Raw genomic sequence first — 21,970 nt, 5'->3', positions numbered from 1 at the left:
AACAAAATATGAATCCATCAAATATGTATTCCACAAATACGTCAGTTGCAGATCATCCATGAAAAATAAGGTCTGGTTTATGAATACATGAGAGTGATAAATAATGTTTGGATATACATACATACATATATATATATATATATATATCGATCGTAGGCATCATGGTACCCTCCTCTGGAGTCTTACTACAATCGAAAACCAATAACAAAGCACAATAATGTAAAACACACCTAAATGCCAAAGGGTTTACCTTTGGCACTTGCTATGTTTCTGATCATGGTCATGTTCTGAAACAGTTTCTTGCAATGTTCGGAGAGATCCAACAACTGAGAATCAATTTCTCCAAGCTTGCCCCCCATGGCTTGAATCTCCTCTTTTGCTGCAGAGATATCAGATATGTCAGCGCGAAAAACTTTGGCACGAACTGATTCAACCCAGTCTTTGTCGAACCCAAGAACAATTGCTTCACTTAAGTTTGCCTCCAAGGTTGATTTTTCTGATGTGGTAATGGTATAAGGAGTCTTGGTGGCGAGCATGACCAGAATATCAACCAGTACCCTGTAGGACCAGGCTATTATACGATGGGTTCGATGTTCACGAGGCAGCAATAGTTGGGGATATCGCTCTAGTGCTTCAGCAAGTAAAGCTGTTTCTCCTTGTTTCAACTCCACAAGTTTGAAAATTTCAAAAATCCCCAGTTTAGGAGACGAAGTGCCATCATAAGCAATTTGTGATTCTGTCACAGGTGAACAAGTTAGCAGATGGATCAAAGACCCAAAAAAAAAAAAAAAAGAGGTAGTACTATAATGATCATGTAAAGAAAGACACTTACGATGATGGAGAGAAGGAATGACTTGGGGAATGATTGCTTCCTCTTGAAAATTTGAGTTATCTCCTGCTTCTTTAACAGTCTACATCGAACGAAATTAAAAGGGAAAAAAAACAAAGTAGTTGTATTTAATTGGTTCTCTTTTAAAATGAGTAGTTGCTTATCACTGTACTGTTAGAGATAGCTTAAAACACATACAAGGGCTCTTATGAATGGAGTTGCCATTGGTGATGTGTCTGTAGCAGTAGCTTTTTCATCAATTCCTTTTGCTTTTTCCTTAGCACTCTAACAGACATTAAGGTAACATGTGAGCATGTAAACTAACTTGTGCAGAATAAGGAAAAAACATCATACAGAGTACTTCGATTTCTATAATTAGAAAACGGTAACAAACTTACTAGTGCAGAATGTTTTCCAGAGAGGTTATCAATTGGTCCTGTAGATTGCTTCCTTGAATCTGAATTAGTTGATCCAACTGCTGTCACAGCATCATCTTCTGCATAATTCTCTTCAAGACCTCGTTCTGTTGTATCTTTGATGTGCTGAGGAATCTAAAAGTAAGAAGAAATAAGTTGCAGTTTCATATGTCCTATAAGTGTTAGAGTACTACTAAGTTGTGAGAGACACTTAAAAAATGTATACTGTAGTTCTTTTTTTCAGTATTGAATAATCAAGAATCCAAAACTTGTTGTTTAGTAGTTAGATGTTGATTAGTTGTTAAAAAGAAATACAAGTTGGCCTTAACTTTTATAAACTTTTTACACATTAAAAAGTTCTTGATCAACACACTTAAAATCATTTTATATTGGTAATAAATAGAGATTGGAAATGTCAATATGATGACCTCTAAATTTGTCGAAATTGGAGCCATTGATAGCTGCGAAGCATGTATTTTAACAGCTTTTTCTATTTCTTCTGAGCCCTGAATAACATCACAAGATAAAATTTCCCATAATTATAACTAGGCAAAAGTATGCATCTAGCAACTTCATAATTCATGTGGTATCTTGTATATTAGTAAGTATAATGCATTTTTTTCTGGTAATTATAATGCATTTACTTGTGCAGAAATGGATGATACTCTAGTTTGCTTCCTTGAAATTGAATCAGTTGCTGCATCATCCTCTTGAGAGCCTTGCTCATGTGTTTCTTCCATGCTGCCAACCTACAAAACACAAAGAAATTTCTCTTTTCAATTGTGCTCCTCCATAAATGAAAGCATGCTGTGAATTTGAAATGAACGTGGTAAACTTACCAATTTAGATGGACCAAATTGCAAGCTTTCAACTTGTGAAACAACTGAGGAAGTAACACCCTACAAAAGTACCAGAAGATATATAAGCATCCTGTTGTTTAATTATGATCCTTAGATCCTTAAATATTTTGTGAAGATTCAAGTATACAATAATCATCCTATCTCGTAGCTCCTCCTGGCGTTTCATGCTTGTTTCGCATCTTGATTCTGATGGCTTCAAATCCTAAATCAAGCAATGAATAAGGAAAAAGGTACATGTTTAAGCCATTATTTAGAATGCATTCCTAATTCTTTATTTCAAAAATGTCTTAAAACACTAATCAATAACCAATGGAAGCTCTTTTTGGTGAGGAATGATTAATCCTTTTGATGAATTTCTTGGTGCTAAATCAGCTATCATAGTTGTTGCCACTACATCCTCTGAGGTGAGACCACCTTCAGCTCTTTCTTTTGATATGATATCAATACTTTGAGTAACACAGAATAGGAATAAGTATCATATATTGTAATGATCGAACTTTAAAAAAAATTAGTCCTCAATGTTATAACCTACATTATGATCCAATGGTATATTGGTTTTCTGAAAAGCTTCAGTGGTTTTTGTTTCTGCAAAATCCTCTTGTTGGAGCTGCATAGTTGATTCACTTGTTTTGTGTTCATCCTGCAACTCCTATTTAAAATATTAAATAATTAGCAAAAAACCATTTTGACACGTTTCTATCCCTATCATGTTGAAATCACTTAAATAATCTATATATAAACTTACATGTAAAGATATGCCTCTCAGTTGTGATTTTGCTGCTAAAGTTCCTGATGCTTGTTTCTCTGAAGCTAGAACAGGATCTTGAACTTGAATTTCAAGTAATGTTTCCTCTGTGATCTACAACAGAAAAAGGATACATTTTATCCTTGGATTAGTTTTGCTTATATATATATTTATATATATAAATTGTGCATGTAAGTCTAATCTTTGAACTCAACAACATATATTAGATATTTATGATTTTTTTTTCACATCCTCAATAATTAACTTTATATTTCTGAATGAGTTGATGAAGTTATTAACTTCATCAGATATTGCAACCTGTTAATTAAATATTTCATTTGAAGCCCCTGTTCTTTTTTCTACTAAGCTCAATACACATATGATTCCTAAGCTATAAGTTTCTAATTAATATGTACCGCTAGAATCACTGTTTTTTCCCCCCTCTTGATCCACAATAATCCATGTTCTTGTCAATAATATATAATAGAGTTCCATTATGTGGTTTTTGCTCGGTCTCCACATATCACTACTCTGATGCGGGAAGTATTATAATAGCCTTTTTCTTTGTTTTTGAGCTTTAAGTAAACATCAAAGGACAAATTTTGTTCAACAAAATTAGATAAGACACGGTATAATAGATGACAAAAATTATATAAACAAATTTGAAAACAATAGTTTGGGAATTATATAAACTAATGTAAACTAGGTTTATTATCATTTCTTTCAAATTTTGTTCAACAAAATTAGATAAAAATGTTTAACTTTATAAAAATGTTGCCATTGGTAATATTCACAAAAGAGTGGTCTTAACACAAATGACAACTTGTTTTAAGTTAACACTCTCTCCAGTTTTATTTATAAGTTTCAAATTTAAGAAGAGGTATAGTCCATTTTATAAGCTTCAATTTGGGTTTATCTTAACATTTAATGTATTTTTCAGGTAGCCATTAATTATTTCTCTCCTATCAAATTTCCCCACACATTCTCTTTCATCTATTTTCTCATTTATTTCAAAGGCATATTTGAAAACAAAAATCTATTTCTAACTTATTTATTGTTTTTAACTAATTGTTTGTTATTCATGAATTAGTTATTTAAAGTTTATAATAAAGACCAGAGAGAGTAATATTAAAGCACATTTATTTATGCATTAGTTTCTCTCTCTTTTTTTATGTGCACATAATAAGTATGAATCTTTAAAAAAATATATATACTATGATATTTCTAATGTTTTCCCAAAAATCTTTGCACTAGTTGTAGTGATCAAAATTATGAACAGGTTAAATTCACTATTAAAAGAAAATATCCAAAAAAATAATGACTTTTTTTTTCTGTTCTTCTGATGATTAGTCTAATATATATACCTTTGTAAATTCTTGCAAAACACTTGTTGTTGCTTGATTTTCTGAATCCCTATTTTTAGGCTCTTCTCGGATTTGACCAGTTTCTGCAATAGAATTTTTAATATCAAATTAATATTCATAAAAATAGCTAGCAATTATCAAAAGACTTTTCTTGAATTCATACCTTGATATTTTGGGCAATCTTCCACTTCACATTGTAGATCCTTAAAATCAATCCCTTCACAAATAGAAATAAGCTTTGGGAGTTTTCCAAGTGTTGCCTTTGACAGTTTTGGAAATACTTCTCCCATTTTTGCCATCTTCTCCATATTATCTTGTTTGCATATAAATATTTGCTCAAGCTCAGAGGCTTCTTCTATATTCAAGACCTCCAACTTTGGAAACAGGCCACAGGTTGAGATAGAAAAGAGGAATTTCAAGCTATTACAACAATTGATGTCAATTTTCTCTAACTTTGGGAAACAAGGTTGATGCAAATGATCCTTATCACTCTCTTCAATGATGTTAACTAATTCGTCACAATCTCTTATCAATAAATTGGATAATTGTGGAAGGCTTTTCACTATTGAGCCACAGAAGATTGCTTTTAGCATTTTACATGCTATGATGTCTAGTTCTTGGAGATTGGGGAGGCTCAAAATATATTTGGAACCCCTGAATATTTGCCTTAACTCACTTAGATTTTCCAACCACATCATTTCAATACTTAATGTCATGAATGGACCTTCAGTTTCCACTCCTTCCAAATTAAGAACCTCTTCTATTTTGGAGTCTCTTACATCAAGAGTTGTCAGCTTCTGCATATCCTTGATAATTTTCATCTGGTCCTAATAAAAATAAATCAATTCAAAATTTCAGCATGAATTCAAATTACCACATTAACAAATTGTGAAAAATCCCAATACTGTTATTAATGTATAGATGTCTCAACATGCATTAAGTTATATAAAGAGAAACTTTATTTATGGATGCCTGGAATGCTTACAAGTTAAAGACACATACATATTGATTATACCTAATTATATCGACTTGAAATCATAAAATGTATATATACATGAGAAGCTAATTAATCCATAGTTAATTTCTTCTATAGATAAACTTATATATGGTGCAGGTTTCTTCCAAACTATTAGAAAATTTTTAAAATTTTAAGGTCATTGCTTTTTTCAGTTAACATCTTGTGTAAAAATCTGATGAAAAAAATAACATCTTGTGTGAGAGCCTGATGAAAAAAAAAAGCAATTTTTTTCTAAATTAAAGCTAAATTGTTAATTTCTATGAATGAAAATTCAGTAATTTTTTTGGCCAAAAAAATTTAGTAAATTCATGTCTTGACATGAAAAGTTTTCATGCATGAAAAACGTGTTCTTGGTGTTCGAGTTTAAATGCTAAGCGATCCCATTGTGATGAGAAGAAAATTTCCAAGAAGAAAAGGTAAAATAAACAAAGTAATATATATGGACCAGTTATCTTTCAAACTATTTAGCGGAAATATCTAAATTTTTCATTTTTTTTTTAGTTAACATCTCATACAAGATTTTGATGAAAGGCGCGCATGCGCACATATATATTGATGAAAAGCAAATGTTTATAAATGAAAAATAAATTATAAATTTTTATGTATGAAATGTCTTGACATGAAAATTTTGTAAGCATGAAAATATATTCTTGATGTTCAAGTTTAAATGCTAAGCAATCCAAATAAACAGAGCAACATGTAGATCACAGGACAAGAAGTCAAATGTGTTACCTTTGGAGCTTTCACATTCAATTGTATTCCTTGTAAATAAGCCACCAAATCTGTAAAAGATCTTCCGTTGAACTCTTGAAGACCCCCCAAATCAATGCTTTGTAGAGGCGGAAAGCTGAGGTGATATTTTTTGGCACCAATATTGTTGATTAACTTTGGCACATCTCCAAGTGATAGTGTTTCCAAAGCAGGGAGATGAATATTAAGCTCATCGCTTTCATTCTCATTTGATAAATGATGTCCATCATCACATTTCCCAAAAATGTATTTCAACTCAGCAACTCTCTTGATACTCAAAGATTTTAATTTTTGAAGAGTACCAAAAAGAGACAGAGGAAATATAAACTCCAGCTTGTTGCAATTGTTGATACTTAGATCCTCCAGTTTTGGAAAAATGGAGCTATAGTTCATGTCATGATGATGATTATTAGAATCATCTTCAACCACATTAACTAATTGCTCACAATGCCATACTTGTAATTGAGACAACTGTGATAGGTTTCTGCAAGTAGAGACAGAGAACAAAGATTTCAACTTCTGGTTTTCTGAGATTATTATTTGTTTCAAATTGTGGAAGTTGAGAACGTGTTGGAAGCCCACACTTGGAGTGAGTAGTGGTGTTTTGATGTCAACAATCTCTTGTATTTCAGATTCCTTTACTCCCTCACTTCTCACGTCTTCCATTTGCTTCTCAATTTCCTACAACACGTTTTCACAAAAAAAGACAATTCAAAATTTAAAATAATTTTGTCTATTTTGATCCTACAATTTAAAACAATGTTCTCTATTTCTATCCTTTGTGCTTATGAAATACATACACATTCACCCGCAAAACACAAACACACTATATTATTTTTGCGAAATATTTTAATTCAAATTTGAAATCTTTATAGAAAGCCGAATCACTTTGACATAATTAATTGTACATGTCTCCATAGGAAAATTATATGAAAGTCTTCATTGTTTTGAGAATGTTTAAATATTTTGTTAGCAATATGTAATTTATTACATATAATCTTTATACAAAATAAAAATATTGATAAACTGCACTTTGATTTAAACTGAAATAAAAAGATCAGAGTTAGAGAAGTTGACATTAAATTTAGTGTAATAATTAATATATTACCTCACTTTATCTAAAACTCTGAGGTACAAAATAGACATCAAATTTTAAACCAATAGAATTTCTTTTTGGCCATTCAAAAACGGTTAGGGTGCATGTAACCCCATAATATATAATATCTGATAATATATGTAATGTAAAGGCTTATCTTATTAATCAATATTAGAGTTGTAGGAAAATCGAGTAATTACGTGAGTATAAAATTAAGAAATTGGTATAGATTTAACATTTTATAAAAATATTATTACCAATTTGGATTAAAATATAAATAAGTTAAGACTGTCAAAATTTAATCTTATCATTTTTCAGTTGTAATTTGTAAACTATGGTTATAAAGCATAATTTTTCTCACTTTTTTGCTACAGTAATGAACTATTCAAATCAAATTTAATAGTTTAAATTTCTTTAGGTATTTTTTAAGCAAGATTATAATAATATTTTTATAAGAAGTTAGTTTTTATATAATGATGACAAAGTTGAAAGAAGAGTGGAGGATGTTCCCCTGCCTCAGTTTATCCATAACTTTAGGCATAAAAGGAGACATTAAACAAATACAAATATTCCAAAATAATGAATATTAAATTAGGAGTATGAGCATTTTAAAGATCAAATTGTTTCAGTTTGATTCCTGTTAGGTACCAGCTAAAATAATCAGGAAAAAAAATAATTGAAAATGAACAAAATTAGGATATACAACCAAGATGGAAGTCATACATGTTTGTCTTCTACGAGTATAAAATAATCCTTATACAAGATACATAAAAATATTGATAAATTGCATTTTGACATAAACTGAAAGCCACATGGCCCATAATAATTATATATAAAAGTTTAAAGTTAAAATTTTAAAAGAGAATAAATAGATAAAATATATTTTCATGCAAAAAAAAAAAAAACAGAGCAAGATTGAGACGCTATTAAATAATGAATTAAAAATAGTTACGTACCTTTGGTGCTTCCACAATCTGTGGAGATGGGCACTTTGGTTGATGTTTTTTGATACCAATGCTGATCATATTTGGTACACCACAGAGGAATAGTGATTCCAATGCAGGAAGATGAATGTGAGACTCATTACTTTCATGCTCATTTGATAGACACTCTTCATCATTGTATTTTCCAAAAATATATTTCAGCTCATGAGCTCCCGAAATATGTATAGATTTTAATTTTTGAAGACCTCCAGAAAGAGTGGATGGAAATATAAATTCCAATTTATTGCAAACCTGAACATCGAGGCTCTGTAGTTTTGGGAAGATGGAGGTGCGGTTGAGATGGACATCATCATCCTCTGCCTCATTTGTTATAATGTGCTTCAATTCTTCACAGTTTGCAACAAGCAGCACCTCCAACATGATGGTTGTGGCAATGGATACACTGAACAGTGACTTTAATTTTAAACATCCATCAAGTGAAAAGACCTCTTCTTAATACATAATTATAAAACTATTTTTAAAAGGATAACCATGGTAGAAAAAGAATTGAGTTAGAGTGTTAAAATACTACCATAGTTATAAAGAGTTTGACTTATTTCGAAAACGTCCCAAGTAGCTCAGGATACATAAAACACCCATGGATTTAACAACGTAGAACAAAGCCTTATGGCACAGTAACCGCCCACAAGCCCAACATAATATTCTTCCCACAAAGACTTAGGGCATAAGAAACATAGGTTGCTCAACCCAGCCCATAAGGCATACACATAAGAGTATCACATACAGCAGAGTCTTATGGCCTTCAGCCATTTTAACAGCATTCCATCAAATACAGTCATCCAAACAAAAGAAAGTATATGTCAACACAGTTGTGGGCCCTAAGATGGCAATATACATAACATTACATGCCTAAACCAAAAGAGGACTACTAGACTATGCTCGCCTATGCCTCTGGTTGCTTCCCTTCGCGCCGAGCCAAACTAGATGGCTCTCCTGAAAAGTATTGATGAACAGCGGGGTGAGACGTAAAGTCCCAGTAACCAAGTATTAATTTATGACATATACAAGTAGGATGGCAAGTTGGTGAAGTAGTGCTTAAATATAGTTTAAGAAATAAATGGTACTTTAATAGATATAATCACATAAAAAGAGTATATCTCTCCATCCACAACACAATTCATATAAAAGTACATATATGCAACAACACAATGAAATATGCCCTCCCATCGCCTTGCTCCTCCTTATGACTCCTTGACAAGGACCCGGGCTTTCTGTGCTGAGTAACCCGGCCAAAGGTCACCCCACTCACATCAAGCAACGGGCCCCCCTCCTGTACCTACACCGCCCAAGAATGGACTATGGTGCAAGAGGTGTCTACCCAAGAGTTCATTCTCAATTCCGAGCCAAGGAAAAGGAAGAACTACAGGGGTCTAACAATAAGGCCAAACACTGGGATCCGTAGTGTAGGCATGCCGCGCGGGCTTCAAGAACAATTATCCTCCACATAACAAAATCCCATCCTCCACATATGAACCCCATGCATAGTCACAATATAAATCAAAATATCACAATCTTCAAAATAAGATGATATAATTTCAAACAAAGTATAACACATTTTCATTTCATTTAATAACATAATATTAGTATATTAAATTCAGTACTACACGAAAACACAATTTCCAATAAAACACAACTCAAACATAATTAGATCAACATACTTCCCACTTCACCAAAATTTGTCATATAATAAAATATATATTTTATTCACAGGCATACTTTTACAAATTAACTAGAAAAATAAAAACATAATAAACACCTTACAATCCAAAGCGTGTATATAAAATAAATTAATCCCAGTTACCTCTATTCCAAGCTTAACCTCACAGCTTGAGAAATAAGAGCGCAAATTACAAACTCCGAAGTACAAGATAATCTACAAATAATATAGATACAATTTATTATACATACAAATAATTAACTTAAATTACATAGAATTTATTATTAATAATATTTATACATATATTTACTATCCAAAAATTCTTACTTCAAATAACAATTTTTCTCTACCCAAATAACTAATTTAAATTATAAATATTTATAAAATATGGTTTTTTATCTAATATTGTAAGAATCTCAATTTATAACTTAAGTTTCCAGTTTCAAAATTTTTCTAATAATATAGTCTTAACCTATTTTACATTTTAAACCGATTAAAATATCAATAATACATTAAGTAACCCAAATAAGTTATTTAACTTAAATTTAATCGGTAAAAACATTCTATATATCTTGAATAATACATTTTTCAACTAAAATCTTAGTTTAAAATTCTCAAAACAATCAATAAACAAATATAAACCGATTAAAATTTTAATAATATATCGAACAACCCAAATAAATTATTTAACCTATTTTTAATCGGTATAAATATGATATATATCATGAATGACAGATTTTTCAACAAATAAATTTAATTTTAAATACCATAGATAATAAATAGACAAATCTAAACCAGTTAAAATTAACTACTTATTTATCTCTAAATTTCTACAGTCATATATTGTCAAAAATCATTACTTACTTTGTACCCAGCTCACAAAATTTTCTCTAAACAGTGTAGTAATACTACTAATATAAAGCTCTAAATATATAGGAAATATTCATAGAGAAAAATTTAATAGAAAGAAGTGTTTAATGTACCTATATGATCCCCAAAAGCTAGCACGTCCTTGCAGAAATCTTCACTCACTCTCTTGTTCTTTGTTTTTCTTCCTACATCTCTCACCTCTCTTTCTCTACTCTACACAACACTCACACTCTTCTATTTATCCTTTAACATGCCAACCAACCTTCGTCAATTTTCTTCCTTCATTTATTGTTCTTCCCCATTTTTCCTCCTCCCTCTTTAATTACCCGCGTGAAAAATTCTTCTTGGCCTTCAATTCACCCCAGCTTTTCCACCGACTTTGGTGGAAAAGTTGGGGTGTGTTGTTTTTTTTTTTTAAATATTAATAAAATATTATTATTTAATAATAATAAAATATTATTTTACATTATTTAATTTTTTTTTTTTTAAGGATGTTACATCAAGCATCATCCCCCTTATATTTTGTAGGTTCAATGGTTGTCTCATAAGACACTCAGCTGAATGAAATGTTTCAATCCTTTCACTCAATACATGTGATTCCTACAACCAATCACTTCTCTTAAATTCAACTTAATTATATAACTAATTACTTTCTATCATATGATCATATATCTCAATAACAATCCCATTATAAACTGAGATGAACCGAAAAAGAATTAATGTATCAGAAAATACATGAAATATAAAGAAGTTTGTCAAGCATCTGGTAACATCGTGCCCACTCTACTAGTCAAATAATAGAAAATGAAAAAAAAATAAAGCGTTGAATTCACCCAAGATCCTACTCATGTAATGATATGCCTGTTATCACTATTTACGTGCGCGTGTGAATTTTTATTTTTCTCTTTAATTTTTACTGAAATGAAAATATCGAGTGTGTGTTTTTCCAACCCAAGACGAAAGGCATACGTGTTTGTGTTTTGATAGTATATATATTTCCTTAATTTAGTGCACTTAAGAAAATAATTAATATAACTGCTTTATGAATTCTGATGAAGACTTATTTTATTGATAAATATTACAGTTGTAGAAAAATCGAGTAATTACACAATATAAAATTACTTTTTTCAATTTAATGCATAGAAGAATTCCTTTTTTTTTTAATTTTTAATCACTTGTGGTATCCGATTTTACATTTGACTTGTATTCTTTCGAGATTCTTAAATTTACCTCACTAGAAATAATTTTATTTTTTTTCCAAGAGCTTTCTGTCATGTACACAAACCTCAAAAATATCATTTATTGGGTCAAAATCTGTACTTAAATATAGAACAATTTTTTGAGAAAAATTCATATTAAATATTAATTAAATTTTTATAAAGAAAATATTATTTAAATGACTGTTTTTATCAGAACTTAATATTGACGAACCGATGCATAAAATTACAACAACATAAAAAATTAAAAATATGTATAAATAAAAAAGGACTATAAATATGACATATCATGACTCTCATATAAATTAAAAGAAAAGAAACAAGTGCCATGTCACACTTTCAATAAAGCCAATCAATTGGCAATACCGCAATAGTTATATTACCACATCTCCCCTATGTTATTAGACCTACATGCCTTAAAAAATAAAATGTGATTTATAAGTTATTCAACTAATAACTTCCGTGCCCCTGATACTAGTCAAATAATAGAAAAATAAAATGATAATAAAACATTGAATTAACCAAAATTCCTGCTCATGTCAATGATATGAAATGTAGATGTCAATGATAAGTTATCAGTATTCGTGCGTGTGCGAGTATTTATTTTTGTCTTCAATTTTTACTGCAATAAAAAGACTAATGTTAGACAAATTGACATCAAATTTAGTGTAATTAACGTATTACTTCAGTTTATCCGAAATTCTGAGATACAAAAATAGATGTCAAATTTTAAAGTGAGAATATGAAATGTAGGCATATGAATATGAATATGCATCAAGTAAACATAACTATTCCAAAATAATGAATATTATATTGAAACTATTAGCATTTTAAATCTCAAAAGAAAACTGAATTGGACGGGGTACGCAGGCAGCCCCCAACATTCGAGGACTTAATGCTATGTTTGGTACACTGGAATTGGGCTCAAAAAATGGGAAGCGGAAATGGAAGTGGAACCCAAATTTAACTTGTTTAGGGTGTGTGGGTGTGAAGTAGGTTCCTGGTGAAAGTGGGTTCCATCAAATTTGATGGAACTAGGTTCCTTGGGTACACTGGGATAAGTTATCAGGAACTGAAATTTTATGACGATCCTATCCTCAATTATTTTGTTAATTGACAATCTTACCCATCATAATCCCCCTCCGATGCCCTCCTCCGGCACCCACTTCCAGCTGTCATGTCCCCCTCCGTGTTGTTTCGATGCTGTGATGGGATTAGATTTTTATAGTTCTTGACAAATCTGAGTTTGACTAAGATAAACTAAGATTGACTCTGTTTGAATGAGCTTGTTTCGATTTAATTGGTCCTGAGTTTGATTTTACCGAAAGTAGCAGATTTTCCGATAATCCTTCTTTGGACACTGGCCTTGGATGAAGGGGAGGCGAAGAGATATTTTTTCAGAAGGTATTTTGGTATTTTCTTATTACAAATATATATTTTAATTAAAAATTATATCTCAATTCCATCATTCTACCAAACATGTTTTAGGACTCCCTTCCACTACCACTTCCACTTCCAATTCCACTTCTATTTTTATCTCCACTTCTATCAAAAAAACTCTACCATCACACCAAATGGGGCACAAGTGTTAATGATATACCTGTTATGATGAATATTTATTTTTCTACTGAAATAAAAAGATCAAGTCTACGTAATTCCAACCCAAGACGAAAGCCATACGTGTCTGTGTTCTGATAGTATATATATTCCTTAACTTATTAGTGCGCTTAAGAAAATAATATAACTGTTTTGTTAATTTTGACAAAGACTTATTTTATTTTTCAAAATTAAAATTGTAGGAACATTGAGTAATTACACAAATATAAAATTACTTTTTCAATTACTGCATAGAAGAACTCTTTTTTTAATGGCTTTGAGCTTTATCTCATGCACAGGGACAAACCTCAAGGAAATCATTTAGGGAGTTACAATCGGTACTTAAATATAGACTAATTTTTTGACAAAAATTAATGTTAAATATTAATTGATTTTTTATAAAGAAAAAAAAATTAAATTACTGTAAATGTACACTTTATCAAAACTTAATACTAAGGAACCCATAGATAAAATTATAATAACACAAAAAAAAATGTATAAATAACAACGACTATAAACATGACCTACTATGACTATAGTATATTAAAAGAAAAGAAACTACAGATAAAAACAAACAAGACCTATCATTTTTTCCCTCCCCGTTTCTCTAAGGCTTCTCTTACCGCATCTCCTCTCCATTATTAGATCTACATGTCTTAAAAGAGAGAAAAATATCTATAAACCATCCATGGACCATATGCTAATAAAAGGAAAGTTTAATATATCAAATATCACCTTTTTCCATTAAAAAAAACATAAACATAAATGTTGAATAAAAAGAGCAAGCCCAAAGTAGCATACCTGTGAGATTGTGCAGTCTTCCAGCAGGGGGGCATTAGAAACTCCAATATTACTGTCTTTAGTTGAGGCCAGAAAACAACACCCATGAGCCCATGAGAAAGCACTTGTCTGAGAGTTCTTATGGCTCTCCTTCGAATCTTCTTTCGAAACATGAGGCGGCCTTGGCACACATGTCTTGCATTTTTTAAATATGTTAATAAAACTTGGTACTATCTGAAGTCTCACTTGTGTTAGTACAGGGAGCATGATTTCCTGTTGCACAACTTGGCCCGCATTATCTTTATATTCACCAAATATATATTTTAGCTCCCTACAGCCCCATATACATAGATCTTTCAACCTGGGAAGGTCTCCAGCCAGAAGAAATGATGATACCACTTCTAATTTGCCACATCTTCTAATTTGAAGAGACTCTAATGCGGGAAACAATAAGCCATGACGTTTTTGATAATCAACAATCCTCATTTCTTCTTCTAAACTCTCGTCTGCAATTAAACTTTTTAGCTCTGTGAAACCCTCAACTATTAATTCTTCCAATTTCCCAAGACTTCGAGCAAAAAAGGGTTTGAAAATTGATGGTTGGAACATTGGGCAATCTTTCAATTCCAATACCCTCAGATGAGGTAGCTTGAGATTTGCGTCTAAGAATATATTTTGCAGTTCCCTACAACCATCTAACTTTAAAACCTGTAACTTCTCAAGAAACCTAGAAGGCGTAGCACCGCGACATAATTCTTTCACATCCACTTTACACAGATGTAACTCAACTAAGTTCAAGAAGAATGTCAAATTAGAATAGTGACACTTATTACTATTAATAAGGCACTCAATGTCAGCCCAATCATACAAGTAAAGCTTGATTAAATTATCCTTGCCACGCTCTTCCATAGGAATAATGTCAGGGATAAGACTTTTCCATCCTGTTTGTCCTAAATTCCCTAGCTCAAGAACTTCTGCTCTTCGCACAAGGTACTTAAACATGGCTTCTGATATTAAATTTTTCAGATGTTCCGCATTGAAGCATTTTAATAGGCCATTATCATCATCAGCAAAACATTTAAAACCATCGCAAGCAATTGAAAACATTTGCAATGCAGAAGGAGATATATGGGGAGCATTTTCATCTTCAATTTCTTTTTCATCCTCTTGCTTCCAATCCTTAATATTGTAATTCTCAACAAAATGCAATTCTTCCAATTGTGAACATCTTTCAATAACTTGAAGGGGATTGTTCTGTTGAATTCCACACTTCTTAAATCCCAACAATCTCAACATCTTCAGTTCCATGATGTCTTGGGATAATTCAATAATTAGACAATTTTCCATCCCAAGTGTCACAAGACCTTGTAAATTCTTCAAAACTGAAATGTTTCCTATTTCGCAACCATCCAAGATAAGAGTTTGAATATTCTTTAATGAAACAAGTGATTGCGACAATGACGGAGTGGGAACTCTTCTGTCATATTGACCGAGCAAAAACAGAATTTTGAGGTTTGACATCCTTGCAAAGAATGCATTTGCATCTTTTTTCAAAGCATTTTCACTTATCCAAAGAAGTAAAATCTCAACCTTCGTACCATCAAATTGATCAGGAAAATCATCAATACTCCAAAACACAAATCGCTTACTTACTTCAAAAGTTGTTCTTGAATTCATAATCACTTGAATATCATCCTTCGCTATCCATTGAGCTACTTCACGAACCAAGTCGTGCATCTTTACACATTCTTTATTCTCAACCTTCAGTAGCAAAGAAGAAGCTATAAGTTCATTTTTCACTGCAAGTGGTTTGCTTCGTGCTGCACAATATTCGTTAACTTCCCCAAAAATTCCTGACCCTATACCAATTCTAATAATGAGATTTATAGGAAATTCATAGTCTTCTGGGAATATAGAACACAATAAAAGAAGCTTTTGGGCCTTCTCATTATTTAATTTATCATAGCTTAATTTCAAGCAATTATAAACATTCACCAATTCTTTATCGACATCAACAATTGGCTTATTATCTTGTAAAGTTGTCAAAGCCACAATCCATTCAGCAACAGGCCAATTTTTTAATGTGCTAGCTAGTGCCACAATTGCAATTGGTAATCCTCCACACTCCTTCACAAAAGCTCGTGCAAGACCCTCTAAATCATTCCTTGAAGGATGATCAGCATCACAACTTCTAGCATGATACAGAAAGAGACGCACTGCATCCTCATCACCCAATGTGTGTAGGTGAACTACTTTTTGGCATATCATTTGTTGATAAACTTTTGAATGACGAGTGGTTATCAAAACATAGCAATTCTTGTGATCAGGTCCAGATGGAATCCCAAGTTCAGTTAGATCCAGCTTCTCCCACACATCATCAAATATTATGAGTAACTTTTTTTCATTATTAGAAATTCTAGACCACAAATGTTTTGAGTGATCTGCTTCAATTCTTTGATCTAAATCCAAACCTAATTGCCTTGCAATATCGCCTCGAATCTTGTTGACATTTGGAGAACTGGACACAACAACAAAGATGACTTTCTCAAATGCTTTGGATTCTTCAACTTGCTTTCCCACTTGTGTTGCCAATGTGGTTTTACCCGTTCCCGCCATCCCTTGCAATCCAATCGTGTAATGATTTCCATCTTCTAATGCATCCAAAAGTTCCTTGAATTTTGTCTTCCTGCTCTCAAAATCAATGAAGTCTTTTGAAGCATGGTACTTCATACCTGGAAGTTTACTTGGACGAGCTACTCCTTCAAAGTTTTTATAATTTTGGATGTGACTTTTAATGACTTGCGCCCTCTGTGCCAATATCTTGCCTTGTCGATATTTCCTAAGAAAAGAACAGCTATCAAACCTTGTTTGCCTAACTTCAGCATTCATTTGAATTAGTTTATCAGCTTTCTTTATCCAATCTTGAACTTCACCGTCAACTTCTTGCGCATTAATGTTGGCGTCGTCAATATCCTTTCGAACTTTCTCTAATCTTCTACGCAAAAGTTGATTGTCCTCGTCAAACTCGTGATCATGAGTCTCGAAATGACGAAAGTAAGTAACTTCCTTTATGGTTTTATCTACCAATCTCTTGGCAAGATCTGTTAAAATACCTTCCCCAGGGCATGCCATCTAAAATGGACAGGACATTAAATTAGGATTCCAAAAGTAGTAATTAAAAATGTGAAAAGCTATGATGATACATAATGTTTTACAAATATGTAATGAAATCTCTGGTGTAGTCAATGCCCAACCATTTGCATTCTCTTTTGTTAGTTCTGGGATCCAAATTTTAATTAATAATTAACTATATAAATAGATAAGTAATAAACGAATTACAGTATTGCAAACACAAAAATGTCATAAAATAAAATTGTATTATATTTAAATTGTATGTGTACTATCTTTTTGGACCAACTTAATTTCCAATATCAATATTTAATAAATGCCTCCTAATTAAAAGAGTTCAGGATACAAGCAGACCCGCGGGTCAAACCTAACAGGTTAGTATTCTCCTGATGGGTTAGCGGACTGACTATATAATTTTTAAAAACATATGTTTTTTATTTTTAATGTCAATCTACAAATTGTGATTTTATATTTTTAATGTCAACCTATAGATTATGATTATATCTCTTTTGGTAAATTTGTTCCCATGCAACTCACATTTAAACGACTAAAAGTTGAAACTAGAAGGACTAAAATTAAAATAACAAATTTAAAGGACTCAAAATTATATTAACCCTTATTAATTTTATTTTAATTTTGGAATATTTCTCAAAATATTAAAATGAATTATCACAGTGTATGAAAAAGATTCATTTTACATATAAGTAAACTTTTTATGGTCAAAATTTTTTAATTGGTTAATTAATTGACTTTAAAATTTACAAATATACTGTTTTAAATTAAGATTGCGAAGAATGAGGAAAATCTTGATCAAATAAGAAATTTTGTAGAGCGTAGACTCACATGACTTAAATGAAAATGACATAAAATTAAGATTCGTACGTACTTTTGCCTACATATTCAAATTCTAACATTATTTAAAAAAATTATTACCAAACGTCATAAAAGTTACCATACCATCTTTAACCTGTTTTTGGGTTTTAATTTATTTCAAATACATTATAGAGAAACATATAGAAATGTCAAGTTGGGATAAAAGTATAGTTTTGAAAAGTTTTCAGCCGAAAAAAAAGTAATCATGAAAAGTTTTCCTGAAATTCACAAAATATCATAAACTCAAGAAAATTAGTAAAGATGTTTGAAAAAAAAAATGGAGGCTTTAGAGAGGCATAAATAAAGAGAATACCTCAAAAAGGAATTTGTGGGAATAAAAGGGCTATTTTTGGGTGATTCGGTAATATTTAGGCAAATTATATAATAAACTAAAATTACATAAAAGTCCGAAATAATTATTTTGAGAATTAATAAAATTTCCGAAATAATTATTGTGAGAATTAATAAAATTTACTAAGAGAATTTTACCCAAGAAAATGGAATATTTTATTTTGAAATAATTTTTTAGCTTGAAAATTGTAATTTCAAAAAAATTAAAGGATAAATAATTTGGGATTAAATTTTGAGATGACAAAACTGCAGAAATTATTTTATGAGGAGAATAGATTTTGGAAGAGTTATTTATTGGTTGGGAATTAATGATGAAATTCAATTACGTACACGTTAGGAAATTGTCCAAAATTTCCTACCATAATTCCAAAAATTAAAACAAATCAATCCCAGCTCCCAAGCCTAATAAATCTGCTGATGGGCGAGGCTGGAGGTCTAATTATCCTAAAAATTATTTGGCCCAAAGGCGTGGTTAGAAATTACGGATTTCAGGTAATTATTATGAATCGTTAATAGTCTCATTTCTAATTGAGGCAAAAGCATAATTTTAGAAAGTTCTGGGTCCGTGAGGATAAGCACTTTAAAAACTATGCCCAAAAATTCATAAAATTCTTAGAAATTCATGGCAAATGGAATAAATGTCCTGGACAATATTTGTTGCAATTGTGGTGAAAATAAAGGAAATTTTCCAAAAAAGGAATTTTATTTAATTTCTAAAATTTTGGTTAGTTAAAGGATAATTTACTAAAATTAATTATGAAAAATATTAGGATGTCTAAAAAAATTGGATAAAATTGAAACGCGTTTTGTCCGTTATATAATATAAATGCCATAAGATGGAGAAATTAGACAAATTATTTAAATTTATAAATATTTATAAATATAATTGGTCGAGTATATATTTATCAAAAGAATTAACCAAATATTCCATCAAGTCTTTTATATGTCTGCATTTACTAAAGTACTTAAGTTTATGTCCAATATGATAAAGATATCAAACAAATAACTATTTTCAAAAGGAAAAGAAAAAGAAAACCCATCAATTCTTCAAAACATTTTCAGCAAAAGTAGAAATTAGCATTATGATGAAGGGTAAACTAGCATATTAATAATTTAGATGTAAGTGTATGTATTCAAAATAAACAAGAGATCTATGTAATTAAGACAAAATGTGAAGGAGGTTAGTGTATAATGCTGAGCATAATTTGCAAAATTAGGAAGGGGCCTCGTTAATGTTCAAATTCTCGAGTATAAAAAGATTAAGAAATGAATTGAGAAATAAATAACATACTGGAATTCTTGTGGGCTTAATTGAGTGCTTAAGAGCTTTCTGATTCTTTTTTTGTTTTTATGTTATTTAAACCAAGTTTGTAGAGTAGTCTTTCAAAACAACTTTGGAAAAAAATCTGTTTGAATAATTAATTTGAAAAACATATACTTTTCTGGTTCTTAATATAAGACATATTTAATTAATTTAATTAGATTAAAGAAGTTAAATAAGTTAATTAATTATAAGAAATATGATATGTTTTTCTTAAAATACCACAATCATCTTTCTTAATATCACCATTTCCTCTTTTAATTGATTATGCTTGAGGGAGTATTAATAAGAGTAACTTAGAAAAAACTGATAAATATGATAAATAGATCTTATATCTAGAATCAAAATTAACTCAATAATTAAGTCCTATTTTAAGGACCGGGAGAGTATAAAACAGTGAAATAAAAGATGAAAGAATATTTTTATACTTGCATAATTGTCCTTAATTAAAAACATGGGCTTTGTTTGTTTCTATTTTATTTTTACGTTTTTAGAGTAATTTTATAAATTTTGTAAAATAAGTTTTATAAAACTAAAAAATCATGTTTGGGTAATTGTTCCAAAAATTTGAATTTGAAAATAAAATTTTTTTTCAGGATAATTGTATTTAAAATCAACTTGAAAAACGACTAGAGAAGTGAGAGGCAGAGCGGAAAGTGCATTGACAATGGACAAAAAAGATAGATGATTGAGAAACAATGCAGATAAGCGTAAGAGATAGAATGGGAGAGTGTCTAAAAATTTTAGTTTAAAAAAACAACTACATGATACAAAAAATTCAAAAAAAATTGTAAAAATTGTTGAGTTTTTTGTTTTCTGAAATATATTTTTATTTTTTGTTTTGCAGAACACCTAGTTAAAAATTAACAAACAGACAATTTTTTTATTTTTAAAAATAAAAAATTGTTTCCAAAACAATAACACAAACATGCCCATAATGTTTCTCCACTTATTTTCTAAATAATTAAGAGTTTCTCTAGCAAGCTGCATTCATATATTTCGTGATAGCTTGGTGGTGAGATGCGTGTGTAAAAATATGAAATTTTAGGATACTAATTTTGAGTAAGCTGTGTATAAAATATAAGTCAAGAAACTAAAGTAGGATAATTCTTGTAAAGCCTAATATTCTTTTTCCCTTATGTCATGTTTATATTTTTGGCTAACTGCTTTCCGCAGCAAGTGATTGGAAAAGGCTTTATCACACACACAAACATTATTAGCATATGATTTTCTTTTTCTTTCAACTAAATTATTTAGAGGAAAACGCCAATATATACTATAAAAATGGATCATTTTCATGTATACAAATTTATTTGTTATGAATTTTTATATGTAATATTAAGTAAGATTAGTTTAACAATGCCAAAAATATAATTATTGAATTTATATCTTAAATAACCCTTAAATATGAAATACATGGAAAATAATAAAGGGCATATAATGAGGAAAAAAAAAGTGAATTTCAAAAAACATGCGTACCACTTCTTTGACTGATCCCTTACACAGAACAACTTCCAGAAGCAGTAAAAGCGATCAAAAGGAAACTGGAATAAAAAAGAAGAAGAAGAAGACTATTAGTGATGATATTTAAATAATTATGATATTTAAATTTAAAATGTGCGTCATGCAGTCTATTTTGTTCAGATACCATAGATAAAATTACGGTTAATATAATTTTTGGTCCTTCAAATTTTAAATCATAGACTTTCGTTCCTCAAAGTTCTTTTCATTTAAAATATTGTCCATATAATTTAATAAAAATCAAGACTATTTTGTTTTCTGAGAGACTATAACTTACAACTTGAAACTTAACAGACCAAAACTGAAATGATGGTAAATGTAAGAAACAAAAAATTATATTAACCCATAAAATAATGATGCAAAGCTATAAAACTTTCACGAAATGGAATTTTGCTTCTTAATATTAAGTTGTTAGAAAATTATAACTTTACCGCGGTCGAATCCATTGCGATTTGCGAGCTGACATAAAGAGCAATATGTCAATCCAGTTATATCAAAACCTAACTATACTTACTTTTTAACTCTCTGGAGAATTCAAAGACGTGCCTTGAACAGAGGAGTGCCTTTTTTGTC

The 21,970-nt window shown here is 30.5% G+C and overlaps 2 protein-coding genes across 2 annotated transcripts; both read right to left on the bottom strand.

Annotated features, from left to right (window-relative positions):
- Positions 1–155: 155 nt before the first annotated feature.
- LOC114756593 (uncharacterized) lies at positions 156–6,375 on the bottom strand. The gene is made up of 14 exons (XM_028945541.1): positions 5,965–6,375; positions 4,378–5,041; positions 4,215–4,297; positions 2,851–2,964; positions 2,638–2,754; positions 2,413–2,553; positions 2,233–2,307; positions 2,085–2,144; positions 1,890–1,994; positions 1,674–1,751; positions 1,228–1,380; positions 1,028–1,114; positions 833–911; positions 156–736 (listed from the first exon to the last, which is right to left on the bottom strand). The coding sequence occupies exons 1-14, from the start codon at positions 6,373–6,375 to the stop codon at positions 231–233; spliced, it is 2,673 nt and encodes an 890-aa protein (XP_028801374.1). The 3' UTR covers positions 156–230.
- Positions 6,376–14,740: 8,365 nt separating this feature from the next.
- On the bottom strand, positions 14,741–17,334 carry LOC114756591 (probable disease resistance protein At4g27220). The gene is made up of 2 exons (XM_028945540.1): positions 15,442–17,334; positions 14,741–14,887 (listed from the first exon to the last, which is right to left on the bottom strand). Exons 1-2 carry the CDS (start codon positions 17,332–17,334, stop codon positions 14,741–14,743), a joined length of 2,040 nt encoding a protein of 679 aa, XP_028801373.1.
- Between the last annotated feature and the right edge of the window lie 4,636 nt (positions 17,335–21,970).

Source organism: Neltuma alba, unplaced genomic scaffold (genome assembly GCF_004799145.2).
Source record: "Neltuma alba isolate B1F8T4 unplaced genomic scaffold, ASM479914v2 tig00010438_pilon, whole genome shotgun sequence".
Lineage (NCBI taxonomy): Eukaryota > Viridiplantae > Streptophyta > Magnoliopsida > Fabales > Fabaceae > Neltuma > Neltuma alba.
This window is presented reverse-complemented; position numbering and strand designations above follow the sequence as displayed.